This window comes from Vitis riparia, chromosome 5 (genome assembly GCF_004353265.1).
Source record: "Vitis riparia cultivar Riparia Gloire de Montpellier isolate 1030 chromosome 5, EGFV_Vit.rip_1.0, whole genome shotgun sequence".
NCBI classification, from domain to species: Eukaryota; Viridiplantae; Streptophyta; class Magnoliopsida; order Vitales; family Vitaceae; genus Vitis; species Vitis riparia.
The window spans coordinates 4,611,156-4,628,450 of NC_048435.1; the positions used below are offsets into that span (position 1 = coordinate 4,611,156).

General features: G+C 32.2%; 2 protein-coding genes across 2 annotated transcripts; one reads left to right on the plus strand and one right to left on the minus strand.

Moving 5' to 3' along the window:
* The first annotated feature begins 7,318 nt into the window (after positions 1 to 7,318).
* LOC117915096 (primary amine oxidase-like) lies at positions 7,319 to 10,706 on the plus strand. The gene is made up of 5 exons (XM_034830662.1): positions 7,319 to 8,089; positions 9,069 to 9,453; positions 9,540 to 9,653; positions 9,865 to 10,403; positions 10,508 to 10,706. Exons 1-5 carry the CDS (start codon positions 7,323 to 7,325, stop codon positions 10,704 to 10,706), a joined length of 2,004 nt encoding a protein of 667 aa, XP_034686553.1. The 5' UTR covers positions 7,319 to 7,322.
* A 3,391-nt stretch (positions 10,707 to 14,097) lies between these two features.
* Positions 14,098 to 16,764, minus strand: LOC117913799 (G-type lectin S-receptor-like serine/threonine-protein kinase LECRK4). The gene has a single exon (XM_034828843.1). It carries the CDS (start codon positions 16,641 to 16,643, stop codon positions 14,280 to 14,282), a length of 2,364 nt encoding a protein of 787 aa, XP_034684734.1. The 5' UTR covers positions 16,644 to 16,764; the 3' UTR covers positions 14,098 to 14,279.
* Positions 16,765 to 17,295: the final 531 nt, after the last annotated feature.

The window sequence follows — 17,295 nt, forward strand, 5'->3', positions numbered from 1 at the left end:
TTTTGCAAACATATATTTTCCAAATAAAGAGTCACACAGAGTTTTCTTTCTTATTTTGTTTTCCCTTTAAAAAATAAAACAAAAATAAGTGGCGACTCTAAGTTTTTTTTCTAAAAATCAATTTTTTCACAAATAAATAAAAAACAAATCTAAAAAACACAGGTCCACAATACCATATTTTTTTGTTAGTTAATTTTTTTTTTTAGAGAATAAATAATCGTTTTAAAACACATCTTCTTGGAAAAAGAAGATAACTAGACTAAAAGTATATTAAAATGTTTGGACATTACTTTACAATTGAGTAATGTTATTAAAATCAAAGTAATCATTAAATTGAAAAAGTTATTAGTTCACAATTTAATTGTTGAACCAATGGTTGAACTACGGTCAAACAGGTGATATTATAAATATATAATTTATATATTATTAAAATTTAAAATAATTATAAAAAGTTTAAAATAAATATAAATGGATTAAAAATCAATAGTATTTATTTTTTACCATTAATATTATCAAATTAAATCATACATAAGTATAAATGTACTAATATGTTAAATTTTATTAAATAAAATATGTATAATATTTAAATATAATTATATTGAAAATGAAAAAATGAGTTATTTAACTTTAACTATATATTAAAAGTCATATATCCTAATTTTATATTTTTAAAAATATTATATTATTCTACTTATATTATTTAAATATAAATATTACAATTTTTTTTGTAAAGAATATTGTAAACCCCGCATTTCTGCTCATGCACTTTCACTCGATGGTAAACTCGTTCTTTATTTGAAAACGATTTTATTTATTAAGAAAATGACTTGAAGTCGCCACTTATTTTTGTTTTATTTTTAAAAGGTAAATAAAATAAGAAAGAAAACTATAAGTGTGACTCCTTATTTGGGAAAATGTGGCATGTGCTCAAGGATCAGGTTACTTATCGGAAAGGTACGGTAAAAACCGTAGTACCCCTCTAAGTTCCTAAAACTGGGTTTCTACTAATAAGATGAAACAAGTAAAACAATCGATTGATTAAACATGGATACCCGAAATGATATTACACTATAAGCCAAACATACATGGAGAATGGTTAGAGTGAGAGAGGGTGCGTACCTTAGCAGCAAACCATAATGCACTATCATGAAATGAGATTAATACACAATAATGAGCATAAAATAAGTCACACGTGTCACTAAATAGAGTAAGAAATCATCAGATATCACACTCACTCAACTTTATTTTCAAAGTAAACATTCACTGATGCTGGGCCCCCACCAAAGCCCAATTTATTTTTGCATGAATCAATTCTGTAAATTCCATCACTTGGAATTACAAAAATAAATTCACGCTTACTTTAAAACATTTTTAAAATGAAGGAAAATGTGAAAATTGCTTGCAGAAGAAAATGATAGCAAATTTTATTGAAAATGGAAGGATTTTTGGAACCTAAAAATTCTAAGGATGAAAAAAATGTGGAGTTGGGATTATTTAAAGAACTAGAATCTAGAAAATTATTTGAAGAACTAAATCCCCAGCTCAACTTGTCGAGGGTGCAAAAAACTTTCTCTTTCTTTCAGAATGGTTGTTTAACCGGTTAAGATTAAACCTCAACCGGTTGAGGTCTGGTTGAGGCCCAATGGTCACCTGCCAAGTATTAAATGCTAACGCTAGTCAACCAATCGACCCCTAACTCGACCTGTCAAACCCCCAAATGGCTAGTTTGATTTTTTTCTTCTATAAAAAGACTCCAATCTTCATTGTTAAAAAAATTAACCTTCCCAAACCTTTCTTGAATATATTTGAGCCTTGGGAGAGTATTTTTGAGTGCACCATTGTTATAAAACTTGCATATATTTAGTACACCATTCAATCCTAGTTTTTTTGTATAATTTGAGTTTAAAGTTTTTGTACTAGGATTTTATGAGATCATTTATTTGTAGATATTTGAGAGGAAGTTTATCAAGTGTGGGGCATCACTTGGGGGGTTGTTCAAAAGTGGGATATCTCTTGAGAATTGTAAAGGGTGCTTGGAGCCAAAAATTCAAGAGGGTGGATTGGAACCATAACCCAATTGTATTGCTTGAAGGCTTGGTTTGAAAGCCTTAAATTAGTGGAACCTCAAGCTTGGAATTGAAGCTAGAGGAGAGTGGATGTAGGCCGGGTTGTGCCGAACCACTATAAAATCTTGTGTTTGCATTCTCTTTTCCCCACTCTTTTAATTTATATGCAATTATTTTTATATTGTTTATTATATACTTGCATATAATTGTCTCTTACATTCACATAGTTTAAATTTTAAAAAAGAGACCATCACCCTATTCACCCCCCTCCTCTAGGGTGATTACCATAGGTTGGATTAACCTATTTTTTCTAACAAAAATCATTTACATTGTATCAATTAGGTTGCCAAAGTGTATGATTTTATAAATCAGGATTCCAAAGAGTGGAATCTCTATTCCATTTCTTCATTCCTTCCTCCAAATGTTTTAGTAGATAATATTAAAGCAAATATATTATTAAAGCAATTCCTATCTCATTCTCTTCCATCTCTGATAAGGTTTTTGGTGTTTCTCAAAAAATGGTATGTTCACCCTTAAGTTAGTAACTTGGGCAATGACAAAGCCTTTGGTGCATTTTAGATCTAAAATTTTGTATTGGGTTTAGAAATTAATTCTTATGCCAAAAATAATTTTTTTTCCCTATAGTCCATTATTAGAGATGTCTTCCATACTTGCGAGTATTTAATAGCTAGAAGAATAAAAATTATAAACATGTGTCATCTATGCAATCAAAATATTAAAAATACTGACAATATTTAAAAATCTCTCCTTTATTTAAGGAATTTAGGATTGTATCAAGTTTAATTGTTCTATGCCTCTTTTGTATGAAGGTGATTTTTATCTTGTATTAAAATGATGTTTAAAACTATAAAATTAATTACAAAATTTTCAACTATGAAAAAATTGCTATTATCTTGTCGAATGTATGAATTCATAAAAATCATATAATGTTTAGGAAGATCTAATCAAACCCTTTTTTTATAATTGGGAAAGTTATCTTAAACTTTCAAAATCTTCAGGAGTATGTGATTAGCTCTTTATCTTCAAAATGAATGACACAATGTCTCGGGAGTGATTGACAAATAGATTCATTGGGTTCTTCTAATTAATGGTATATTTAAATTAAATTTTAATAGTTTAAGGATAAAGAATAGAAGTGTATTATGATGGGTTATTAGAGATTCTAATGGAATTATAAAAATGATTATAGATTCTAATGGAATTATAAAAATGATTATAAGTAGACATGTGGTTAATAATACATCAATAATTATTACATAATGCATGACTTTAAGAGATGATGTGTTAGCAACAAAACACAAAGGGTTTTTAAACCTAGAGATTGAAAGTGACTCAAAAATAGTAATAGATTTCATAATAATAATAAAAATAATACTCCTATTTCTATTATGTTATTACTGGAGGGTATTTGAAAGTCAACTCAAGATTTAAATATCTATAATTATCTTCATATTTATAAAAAATCAAATAGAACAACAAATTGTTTTGTTAAGAAAGATATTTGTAATATAAAATCTATCATTTGAATATCATATTCTCCTAAAGATGTTACAAAGTTTGATTTTAAAGATTATCGCGAGTCATTTTTAAATTGAATTTATAGACACTTTGCTTTATAGTTTCTTCGGATAAATAAAAATGTCAAAATACAAAATTGGCCAAATTGCCCCTTCTAAAATGGCGTGACTCTATTGGAAATTTATGTGATTAATTTGATAAAGCCATAGGGTAGGGAGTTTAGTTAGCTTCAACTAAGCAGGTCACTTTGTTAGTAAAGAAGATAAAAGGAAGAGGGTAATTTTGTTAATTTGCAATAAATCACCTAAAATTTTTTAAGGGAAAAGAAGAGTGGGCCAAGTAGAATTTTAGCAAAATTTAATTACCTTAGAATAAACTAAGAAGACCACAATAGCTAAGGAAATAGTTGGAGAATTTGCTTTAGGGTTCAAAATATGGAAATAATACTCCTAAAAAATAGCATGAAGGTTGAAGGTCGTTGGATAATTATTGAATAATTAAAAATATAGAAAATAGATTAATAATATCTGAAGTTTTCAAATAGACTTTTGAAAATTATTTTTAAGAATGATTTTTTGAAAAGTCTTTTCAAACTAGCCTTAAATTCTTAACTATGAAACATATATAACATGGCAGTTTGGGATTATGGGTTGATTTCAGACCCTAAAAGCAAGGTATCGGGGAGGTCTTACATGACATGAATAGGGGAAATGTTGAAGGAAGGAGGGATAATCCAACAACAACAAATTCCTTACCTTCTTGTGCAATTTATCCTCTTGTTGCCAATTATGACTGTTTTTTTCATTTTTCATTGGGACTAGGGTAACTTAGGTTAGTCATAGTTTCATTAATAGAAAACCATATCAATGAATTCATTGAATTGATTAGGAGGGTAATGTCCTCCTTGCACAATTGAGGGGAAGGCTTCTTATATTATCATTAGAGGTGCATAAAATTAGGTGAACTCCACCTCGGACAATTAGAGGCACCATCCGCCCCACAACCCATGATCTTACCCAACATAACAACTTTAGCCAAAAGGAAAATAGCGTGGCAGGAAAAAACTGGGCGCACCAGACACAAGGCAGGGAAAAAGCTTGCAGAATGTAATGTAGTAATGTGGGGAGCAATTACAAAAGAAAGATCAAACTTAGGAAGAGGTAGGAGAAAATTCTGTTTATCGAAGAAGTAAAGAAATTTTTACCAACTTAGTAAATCTGTTTGTACATAGAAAATTCGAATTCTTTTGGAAGTAATAACTTTTCAATTGTGTAATAATCTTGTGAAGAGTTTGTGAGAATTATTTACCCTAAAAGTTTTTATTTCTCTTGTTTAGATTCGTTATAAGTTTAAATGATATTCATAAGATTGACAACGGAGCGAATTCAGGATAGATCGTCACATCTCAATCTCGTCTCGTTTACTCAAAATAATTTTTATTTTCATCCCATTAAAAAAATTAAATATGGTGGGACGAGGTGGGATATACATGAGAAATTCTTTACTCGCCCGCCCTACCTTTTAACTTTATTTATTTTATTTAAAAATTTTTAATTATACTAAAATAAATATTTCTTATAAATAATTAAATTATTATATTTTTTAAAACTTATTTTATTAAAAAATATTTTTTATTATTATTATTATTATTATTATTATCTACGTATTAAAAATAGGAAAAAAATTAAATTAAATTAGTTTTATATATAATGACAATACCCAAACCCACCTCAAATTTGACCAAGGTTTTTAGAAAAAAAATCTTAAGCTCGTTTATTTAAATTTCAAACTCATCTCATTAGAGACGAAGCGAGGCGGGTAAGCCAAAAACCCGCCTCATTGCAATCCCTATAAATTCATGATAATTTCTAGGGCAAGTTTCACCATTATATTTTGTATTATAAAATGTTTTTTATTTGGTTGTATATTGTATTGATTTTCATTGGGTTCAGTAAAATAGCTTTAGCTTTGGTTAGTCACAGTCTCATCAATGGGGAAGCCATATCCCATTTGTTCATATCCTTGGGTTCAAATCAATGAATTGATTATGAATGCACCATCCTTGCAAAGTTGAGGCCAAGAGTTTTTATCCTCCCTTTGTGAGGGGATTTCTATTATCCAAGTAATCATGAAAAGCAAATTTCTCTAGCACCAGCATGATAGACTAGAAACACTACAATATTTAGCACATACATCAATGGAGGATGAACATTTTACTATCATTCATACCAAAAGCTCTCTAGTCGTCCGATACAGGCTGGTCAATGTAATAGGAGGTGATCAATGTAATCAATTTAATAAGTGCATGGTGGTTGAAAAGGTTGGTGTAAACTTTTTTCTGCTATTGGTAGAATAAAATCCCTTTTGTTTATTTATTCATCCAATATTCTTCCAGCCAATGAGTTGAAAATTAATCCATCATTCCAACCAATGGTGTACGTACCGATGTAGCAAAAAATTTAGACGGTTCAAAATATATGGTAAGAATTGAATAAGAATATAAATGAATGAAATTTAAATATAGGGATATAACTAAATAGAATTAGGATATAAAAATACCCTGTAATGTAACTAGAACTTAAAATAATACTTCCAATCTTTTCTTCATTTTTTAAAATATTTAATTTAAATTCATAATTGCAAAAAAATATTCATCCTTCTCTTCACGTCATGATGTAATCATGTTTAAACTAAAAATGAAAGCAAAATCATGATTTTTATTTTAATTATTAATGTTATATTTGTTATTTATAATTAGTAGATCGATATCAATGAGCAAGAAAATTTGGGAGGAATGAAAAATCTAAGAGGGTGTTTGGTACATGAGAACGTGACATCTTATTTATTCTTTCCTCTATTCCTATATTTGATTTTGAATAAATTTTACGAAGATATAACTGAAATAGAAAATGATTATATTAGAAATCAAATCCCACTTATAATTGAGATTTCAATTTATCATAAGTAAATGGTATTTCGATACATTCATCTCATAAGAAAATATAAAATAGTTTAAAATTACTATTTTACTTTTAGATTTCATTCATCAAATCTTGATGTCTCCTCATCTAGTCTTATTATTAAAAACAATTCATCAAATCTTGATGTCTCCTCATCTAGTCTTATTATTAAAAACAAAAAAAGCACTCTCAATTTTTTTTTTAAATTATTTTAAATTATGTATAATTTCCTTTCATTCTCCTTCTTATTATTACTAACCATTAGAATGTAAACAAATAATCAATATTCTTGTATTCCTAAGTTTATATTTAATCTGAATACTAGAAATTAAATTACTAAATTTATTTTTATTTATCAAAAAATAAAAATGAAAACAAAATATTCATTTCTATTTCATACTCTCGTGTACCAAACACCCTAATAGTGGTAAAAATAAATCACGTGGAAAACAAATTAGCTATGAAAAAACTACAGAAATAATACTACTTTGAAATTATAATTTTCTACATTCGCGTTGCATGGACCTATGACACCTCGATTAAATATTCAATTAAATTCTCTGTGTACCATATATTCAATCAATTTCTCTGTGTACCAAATATTCAATCAATTTCTATGTGTACCAAATATTCAATTGAGTTCTCTGTGTACCACTACCATAAACGGTACCACGAAGCAATTGCTTAGCACAAAGCCACTTCTCTGTTACAGCATCTGTATAAACGGTACAACGAAGCAATAGCTTAGCACAAAGCCATGGCTTCTCTGTTACAGCATCTGGGGCTCTTCTTGCTTTTCTTCGTCTCTTGCCACAGCCAGTACCACCCACTAGACTCTCTAACCCCATCTGAGTTCCACCAAGTTCAAGCCATTGTCAAGGGGTCGAACCCTGGCTCCAGCCTCAACATGACCTTCCAGTATGTTGGGCTGGACGAGCCAGACAAGTCCATCGTCCTCTCATGGCTCTCGAACCTCAACTCTACAACCCCACCTCCACCTCGCCGAGCCTTTGTTATCACTCTACTCCACAGCCAAACCCACGAAATCATCGTTGACTTGTCAACTCAGTCCATCATCTCCGACGAAGTCTACGGTGGACACGGCTACCCTTTGCTGACCAGCGAGGAACAAACGGCTGCATCCGTACTGCCTCTAACTTATCCACCATTTATAGCTTCAATTACGAAGAGAAGTCTCAAGTTATCCGATGTTGTTTGTTCTACCTTTACAGTGGGGTGGTTTGGAGAAGATAAGAGCAGAAGAGTGTTGAAAATACCGTGTTTTTACACAGACGGGACAGCTAATTTATACATGAGACCGATAGAAGGGGTAACAATAGTAGTTGATCTTGACGATATGAAGATAATCGAATACTATGACAGATTAATGGTTCCGGTGCCGGAAGCGGAAGGAACGGAGTACCGATTGTCCAAGCAGAATCCCCCATTTGGTCCTCCCCTAAACGGTGTGTCGGCCATGCCACCAGATGGACCTGGATTCAAGATCGATGGGCACAATGTCAGGTTTGTGCAGCTTAATTGTTCATTGTATTTGTTTGTTTTGGGTGAATTCATGGACTTCATGCTACGTCTGCTCAAAAGTCAGAAGTAGCTTTGGTGACTCGCATAGATCGTATAACATATTACAGGCTTACTTTTATTTCTCCGAAAATAACGAGGAAAGAAAAAAAAATATAAAAGAAAATGATTTTTTTTTTACCACTAGAAGATATAAAATAAAATTAAATATAATTAAAATTAATTAAAATTTATATATTTTTAAATTATTTAATTTTTATAACGATGAGTTAAAATAAGTAAAATGAGCTTAAAGTAACAAATGAAAATATTTTATTATTTTTTTTTGTCACTTTTTTTTTTCATTATACTTTTCTTTTTTGTTTTCTTTCTCTTACATTTTCTCTTAAATTTTTTAGGAACCAAACATAACATAAATGAACAAAGTTGGATATAGCATACTCTCATATAAAAAGAATACACTTAACTTATGTCTTGAAAAAATAGGGTTTTTTTATTATGTTTTCTAAAACTTATTTTAAAAAATTGTTTTCAAGTTAAAGATTTTTTTTAAAAAAAAAACAAATTTAAAAAATATGATCAAACAGGTTATTTTTAAAAATTATTTTCATAAAATAACAATTAAACAATCTTAAGTATTTTTAAAAACAGTTTTCTATTTTTAAAAATAAGAAATTATTTTTGAATCACACGATCAAATAGATTCTCATTTTTTAAAAAATTTAACTGTTGTTCAATCGTGATGTTAACGGGACTTCATAAATATAATTTATATTTGTTAAAATTATATAAAATTAAAATCATTACTCTAATTTGGTCTTACTCGAAGGATAAAACTGATCGAACCATTTGGTCTAATTTGGTTTTTAAAATTATATAATATGGGTCATGGGCTTTAAAAAGAATCTCACTCTTCAATATTTCTACACCCTTACATAAGAATGTTCAATTTGATTATGTGTAGGTGGGCTAACTGGGACTTCCATATAAGCTTTGATGCACGAGCGGGTCTAATCATATCACTTGCATCAATTTATAATCTCCAGAAGGGCACATTTCGTCAAGTGTTATATAGAGGACACGTATCCGAGCTCTTTGTACCATATATGGATCCAACTGAGGAATGGTACTATAGAACCTATTTCGATGAAGGTGAATTTGGGTTGGGTATATGCACAGTCCCACTTCAACCAATGCTAGATTGCCCACCGAATGCAGTATTCATGGATGGGTATTATGCTAGCCAAGATGGCAAACCAATGAGTATATCAAATGCTTTTTGCATATATGAACAAGAAGCAGGAAGAATCATGTGGCGTCATACTGAGACTGACATTCCAGGAGAAGAGGTAAACAATTTTCCAACATGTTTTAATGTTTTTAGCATGTAATTATGGTTTATATTAAATAGGAATTATCTATGTATTTGTCTCAGATAAAGGAGGTGAGGCCAGAAGTGAGCCTAGTAGTAAGGATGGTCGTGGCACTCACCAACTATGACTATATACTTGATTGGGAATTCAAGCCCAGCGGCTCCATCAAATTTGGGGTATAGTATGCCTACACACACCTTACCATTGTCGTCAGATAATGATATGGAAGTTAAACATTCTACCGAAGTAATGTTTTGGGTTTGGAAGTTCTAGATCCAAAATGAGTGGGCATATTAAGTTTGAAGCTTGGTAGAAAAACTATTAATACATTAACATTGATATGGTCAGTTGTAGTTTTAATGATATATCATTTTATGCCTCTCAGAGGTGAGGTTAACTGGTATACCAGCAGTGAAAGGGGTAGCATACACTCACACAGATCAGATAAAGGAGGATGTTTATGGCACATTGTTGGCACCTAACGCTATTGGTGTAAACCATGATCACTTCTTCACATACCGTCTTGATCTCGATGTAGATGGGGATGCCAACTCCTTTGTCAAGGCCAATTTGGAAACAAAGAGAGTAACAGACAATAGTTCACCGAGGAAGAGTTATTGGACGGTTGTGAGTGAGACTGCTAAAACTGAATCTGATGCACAAATTCAACTACGATTGAAGCCAGTTGAGCTAATAGTGGTGAATCCCAATAAGAAAACCAAGCTTGGGAACTATGTTGGTTATCGCCTAATTCCAGGGTCATTATCTAGTCCGCTTCTGTCAGATGATGACTACCCGCAAATTCGTGGTGCCTTCACGAAGTATGATGTTTGGATCACTCCATACAACAAGTCTGAAAAATGGGCAGGAGGGTTGTATATGGACCAGAGTCGAGGGGATTACACCTTAGCTGTTTGGAGCCAGAGGTATATATTTGCTAGTTCAATTTGTTAGCTGTGTTACCGACATTTTAAGAGGTTGGTTGTTAATTGGTATTAATTATTTCCAAACTTCTTGTTAATATGCACAGGAATAGGGAGATTGAAAACAAAGACATTGTGTTGTGGTACACAATAGGATTTCACCATGTTCCTTGCCAAGAAGATTTTCCAGTCATGCCAACATTGAGTGGTGGATTTGAGCTCCGACCCACCAATTTCTTTGAGAAGAATCCTGTGTTGAAAACAAAACCGCCTACTCCTGTGTCTTGGCCTAATTGCACCCACTAGGTCATAGATGGAATATGCACAAGAATGCTACTCTTGTTGGCAATATGAAAAATTCAGCTACTTTCGTAAGTCTTGACAAATGTTTTGCATTTTGCATTTAGTACCCTCATGGTATGAATAAATATGACTATTACTAATACTTTTAATCCCTTTTTTTAAATAATTATTTTAGAAAATTTAAAATTATGTTAAAATTTTAACGTAATTTTCGAAGGTTGGCTAAAGAATAGTCTCCCCAACAAAATTGAAAATTATAGATTTTTCCTAATTTTATTTTTGAAAATTCCAAGACTATGTTTTCTCACGACACATGGGTTTAGATGGATTAACCTTAACCCTCCTCGGTATGCCCCTTTTTATTTATTTATTTTTGTTTTTGTTTTCCTTTTCAATTTATTACTTTTAATATTTTTAACCTTAACCTTAACCCGCCCGTTTACATATAAAATTAATTTTAAAATTAAATTTAATTTAAATTTTAAAATTAATTTAATTTAAAATTTTATTTTACTATTTTTAATATATGGATAATAATAAAATTTTTTAATAAAATAAGTTATAAAAAATATAATAATTTTATTATTTATAAAATATATTTATTTTAATGTAATTAAAAAATTTTAAAGTAATTTAAAATAAAAAAATAAAACAAAAAGTTAAATGGGACTGGGCGGGGTTGGGATGGGGGCGACCCATCCCGAACCCACCCCGTTGCCATTCCTAGTATGTGACAATGAAAATATAATGTATCACCAAGAAATATGAGTTCGAGTGGAACTACAAAGACCCATAAATAATAATAATAATAATAATACTGGATTCGTCTAAATTCAATTCTAAAGTTGAATCAACATCCTATTACCATAAATCAACTATACTCTAGAATCTTATGATATTAGATCGAGACAGAAAATTTAGGTCTGTGACCTAATAATAATTACATACAAGTTCCTATTGAATTGGTGTTTATAATCTAACAAGGTAAACACTATCAATTTCTTAATATTACCTCTACAATTTTTAAGTATCAAATCTTTTTATTATGTGATTGATTAAGTACATACTTTAGCTTTCGAAAAACATATATCAAATCCCCTTAAAGAATTATCATGATTATAGATTTTATTATCAGAATGTCCTCAGGATCATTCAAGGGAATACATTGTCTCAAATCCATGAAATATCATGGTACTAGCTTATCTTGAGAATACATGTTATTACCTACTTTAATCAATAATAACATAATTTATAGGAAACATATGACCACCTTAAGATTTCATTCGTAAGTCAAAATCACAGAAAACTTTAGTATTATTTATTTTAATACTCTCTTAAAGTCAAGAATTCATGCAATATAATAGTTTAATGAAGTTGTGACCACCGGATGCCAAATGTCATGACTCACTAGAGGTTATATCATATATCTAATTATACACACTAATGCATTCACTATAAAAAACTCATCTTGATGATCAAATTAATCAAATCATCTCTCAAATTAGGAAGTAATACACTATAATTTAAGATAGATTACATATTTATATGAACTAGTTGTAAAGAAATATCAACTTGTCAGGGATCCATAACTTAAATCTTCTATATAATTCCTAATACACTCAAATTATGTATAATGCAAATGATGTAGATTTAAATATTCTTCGTTCACAATTGCATAAATAAAATAGTGAAAGAGAAAATTAAAATCATAATATAAATAATAATAAATTCTTTTATTATTCCCTCATATCATGGTTTTAAGTGGGCTGTCCCAACATTTAATGCCAAAAATAAAATAATAATTCAAAAAGTGGAAAAAAAAAAAAGAAGAAATGACACAAAAAAGTGAAGTTCAAGTTGAAGTTGTTATTTGTGTAAAGAAAGGCATAAAATGATAAGCAAAAGTGAAAAAAGATTTTATTTTAAAAAATACAAGGGTAAGGGGGCAAGGCAACCGTGAAGGGAGTTTCTATATTTTCAAAGGAAGTGAGCATTGTCCAAACTTCCACAATTCTAGTATCATGACTCTATTAACCAAATCACGTACATAAATGAATAAAAAATAAAAAATAAAATAAAAATTTTAACATGATTCGACGATTAATGTGATCCCTATATCCACAGAATGTATCAACACTCAATAATCCATAATAAAAAGGAACAAAAAGAGTTACAATAATGAAACTTTTGAAAACATTTCTCATTTGTAACCACGTTTTAAAAAAAAAAAACCCTAAAACATAAATGGTATATATAATAAGGGTAAACTCGTCATTCGTCTCATTAAAAAAAATAAAAAATAAAAAATAAAAAATCTCCAAGGGTTGCTATCCCCTTCAACCCCTACAAGCAGATCAAACAACTTGATCCCCATGAACTCACTAGGGAGCTCGACGCCTGTGATCTAATTGGACAACTCGACTCCCGACATCTCGAGCGAAGTGCAACAAAACTGATTCAGACTTCTCAATCCAAAAAACTCACTTCTCACTCATATATATAAGTCTAACAATATATCATATATAAAAGTGTAGTTTATATAAAACACATACACTATGTTTGGTTCTTCAAAAATTTGAAGTAAAATGTAAAGGAAAGAAAATAGAGAAAAAAAGTAGAAGGAAAAAAAATTAAAGAAAAATAAAAAATAAATTTAAAGTTAATAAATTATTTTCATTCATAGTATAAACATTAAATAATTTTAAAATATATAAATTTATAATTAATTTTAATTATATTTGTTTTTCTTTCTTTAATATTTTTTCGAGAATCAAACATAACCTTAGTTAATTTAAAATTAATAAATTTTAAACTATATATTGAGATTATTATTAACAGTTTTTGGATAATACATTAATACATTATAGAACATTAGCAACAGTTTGAAGTCCAAATTACTCATAATATATCTAAAAAAACACTTATAAATTGAAAAGTTTTTTATTATATAAAGAAAAAAGAGAAAATTTGGAAAATAATTTTTAACAAAAGAATAAATACAAAAGTTTATATGAGAGTGAATTTATTGCAAGAAAATTGGGGTATTGAAAGCAATCAAAATTGAAGAATAAAATAAATCTTTTCATTGGATTTGAATATATTTAATGATTCATAATATTTTATTATTTCAAAAAGATTCCACTAACATTATTGTATAAATCTTTTCACCCAATGAATTTACTAACTCTTAGCTCTGCTTTGGACCCTAAGCATGGTTTTAGGTCATTTAACATCAATAAAATTTGCAGTAATCTAGAATATTTTTATCCTCAAGATTTTACGGATCAAGAAGAATTCATTTGAGATATCAATTGCAACATTGGAAATTGAATTTACCAAATGATCCAAGATTTCAAAATATGTCTAGAATCTACGAATCATGTCAAGATTGGTGGAAACAAGAAAATCAAAGGCCCATCATCTCATTGATAGATTGATTTGTCTAATATCGACATTTCTGATATTTATGACAACTATAGAAAGAATATTTTCAATTATGAAGGTTGTTAAAACAAGACTTGGAAACACGATGTATGATGAAATTTATTTTAAACATGATAACAATACACAAAGTTTTTATAATGATTGGGCAGTGACCAGGGGTGGGACACCAGCTTCTATTGTTCCTTCTAACATTTGTATCACCTTCTTCATCGTTGGTCGGAGAATTGGGTCGGGATTAACACACCATAACCCCACCATTGCCATTCTCTCAAACCTTTTGAAATCACCCAGTACTTCTGGATCATGCTTCACCACCACCTCTAGCTTTCCCAATCTCAGACAATTTAGCACCCAATCTGTTAGGATGAGGTCATCATCTTCAGTCTCTTCCTCGATCCGGTCCAACTCTATGTGCCTTCTGCAGCATATAATCTCCAGCAGCATCACCCCAAAACTGTGGACATCCACTTTGGCTGTAACAGGAGCACATTTGAGCCATTCCGGTGCCATGTATCCCATTGTTCCTCTGGCGTTGGTGCTTGTCCTGGTCTGGTCTTTCCTCAATAGCTTTGCGAGGCCGAAGTCTGCAATCTTAGCATTGTAGTGTTGATCGAGTAACACATTTTGGGGCTTTATGTCACAGTGGATGATCCGAGTTTCACATTCCTCATGCAGATATAGCAGGCCTCTCGCAATTGCAAGCACTATCTCAGCTCTATGATCCCAGCAGGGTTTCTGCCCCTTACTGAATAGGAAACTAGACAGAGGTCCATTTTTCATTAACTCATAGACCAGAAGTCGGTGGCTTTGCTCATTACAGAATCCCAACAGCCGGACGAGATTTCTGTGATGAGTTTGGCCAATTGCCCTTACCTCAGCCAAAAATTCTCTGTCGCCCTGTTCAATCACTCTTTCCAGCTTCTTCACAGCAATCTCCATCTCCTTATCTTCGAAGCGCAGAGTCCCACTGTAAACTGACCCTGATGCTCCTCTTCCAAGTCTGTTTCTGAATCCATCTGTCGCTTTATGCAGCTCCTGGTATGTGAATGTCCTCAAGTTGATGTCTGCTGATTGTGTACTTGGAGCTAGTTTGCTTAATCCGAATCGTGGCACTACAAGGTTCTGATAGATGATAATTGTAGCGAATAGTAGAGCTAGAAAGGAGACTACTGAAAGGCATACTAACACAACAACCTGAGGCCTTGAATTGTTTGTCCCCTTCATTGGATCCTCTATCTTCACTGGCACCTTGATGATGGCCTTTATCCCTGTAGTAGAAGGGATGCTCTTTCTGGCATTCATGAAAGGAATCCTTTTCTTGCGACAAACATTGTCGGTTGTATACGTAGCTGCCATGCAATAGCAATCATCCTGGACTGCCTTTATGCATCCATCTAAATCATAACCATACAATCGAGTCAACTCTGCAAATATATCGTTTTTAATATCAGCATCATCGATCACTTCTACACGATACTCTGTCTCAGATGGGGTGTTTGCGCACTGTTCCACAGGAACATCTGGGCGGCATCCTTTGGAAGGGATATTGGGATCAATAAGAGAATAACCCGGAAGGCAGCTGCAAGTAGCGTTTTGATTACGGGGAGAAGTGCAGTATCCATAAACACCGCAAATACCATTAACAGTGCAAGGTTCTTCAATCGCTCTCCAGATGCTTCTCCACCCTGTGCCATTTACCTTATTGTAAACGTATTGCTGGAAATTCCCAGTATCTTCAATGGTTGCTCGGTGGTAGTAGATGTTAACTGGTGTAGGCACATCTCGAGTCATCCGGAAGATGATTGAAGTTAAATTGGTCATATACATAGACGCGGTAGTCTCGTTAAAAACAAGACTGACGTTTGTCTGTTGAGTTGTATTAGACCACCAGTAACCACTATCTGAGAATCGGAATGCAAACAGCCCCATATTTCCATCGACGGACTGCACCTCCAGCTGGAAATTTCCCTTTGAGTAGTCCACGGTTCCATTCGTGTTGGAGAAAAGCCTGGTGTCTCCGGCAGGAATCCTTTGTCCCGGTAAGAGGGTGTCTGTTGGATGTTCGAAGCTCTGCCAGAGGACCCTCGAAACAGAGCTCCATAAGACAAAGTTGCCGTTGTCTAACATGGAAGCTGAGCTTGCAGCAGCGTCCTCGTAGATGTGATCTAATGATCCATTGGGGTATGTCAGCAAGAGATAGCCAGATGCTGTTAGGTTGATAGTGGATCCCTCTGGAGCGGGATTATCTCGATTAGCTGACCAAACGAGGGTTTCTTCAGGGATTTTATTGAACCAAATTCCAAGAAGGAAGAGGCCGCTATCAAGGGGATAGAATCCAAATGCAAAATCCCCTGAAGGTGAGAGCCAAGTTGAATCAGTGGTGGTGGTGAGGCCAGATCCCAAGGATATGTTTTCAGGTGTTTGGGCATGGGAGCCAAGCAAGGAGTATACCAGTAGAAGAGACAACAAAAGAAGAATGGTAGCTGCCACTGTCATGCTGAGCCTGGGAGAGATGGACAAATTTTAAAACAAAAGAAAGAGAAGGATGATTATCACATGGGAAAGACTTGCCAATACAACTCATTGATTAATTCACGGATACTTGTAGAGAAAGAATGGGTATCCATCGTTCTCGGAACCCAAATATAATTTCCAAGTAAATTAAAAGTCTTGGTCTCCACAGAAATTGAAAGTTCGTCGTGATGGTAGCGCAATTGCCTGGAAACTTTGTATTGATGTTGATCATCCCGTCTCTGGGTCCCTTGAGAATCCTTTTTCTTTTGGGTAGGTATTGGTTAGATAAGAACCAAAACGGGTTGACCTTTAATTGCAGGTTCCCCACTGCCCACTGAATTTTTGATAAATGTATGGGCTATCGGGGAAAGTAATTTTTAAAATGTTATAGATTGGGAAATAATTTCAATTTTACGGCACTTTTTAACACGTAGGATGAGAGTGGAAAAAAATAATATTTTTTATTTGAAAAGAAGTGGAAACCCATTTCCCCCCAGCCTGTTTTCTTCTCAACCTCAAAACTCATTTTGTCATCTGCCCAAAAACCCATTTTCCCGCACACTGATCATGGAGTAGAGATCCTTGCCTCAACACCAATAGGAAGGAAGTGAAGTGCAGATCTCAGACACCATTG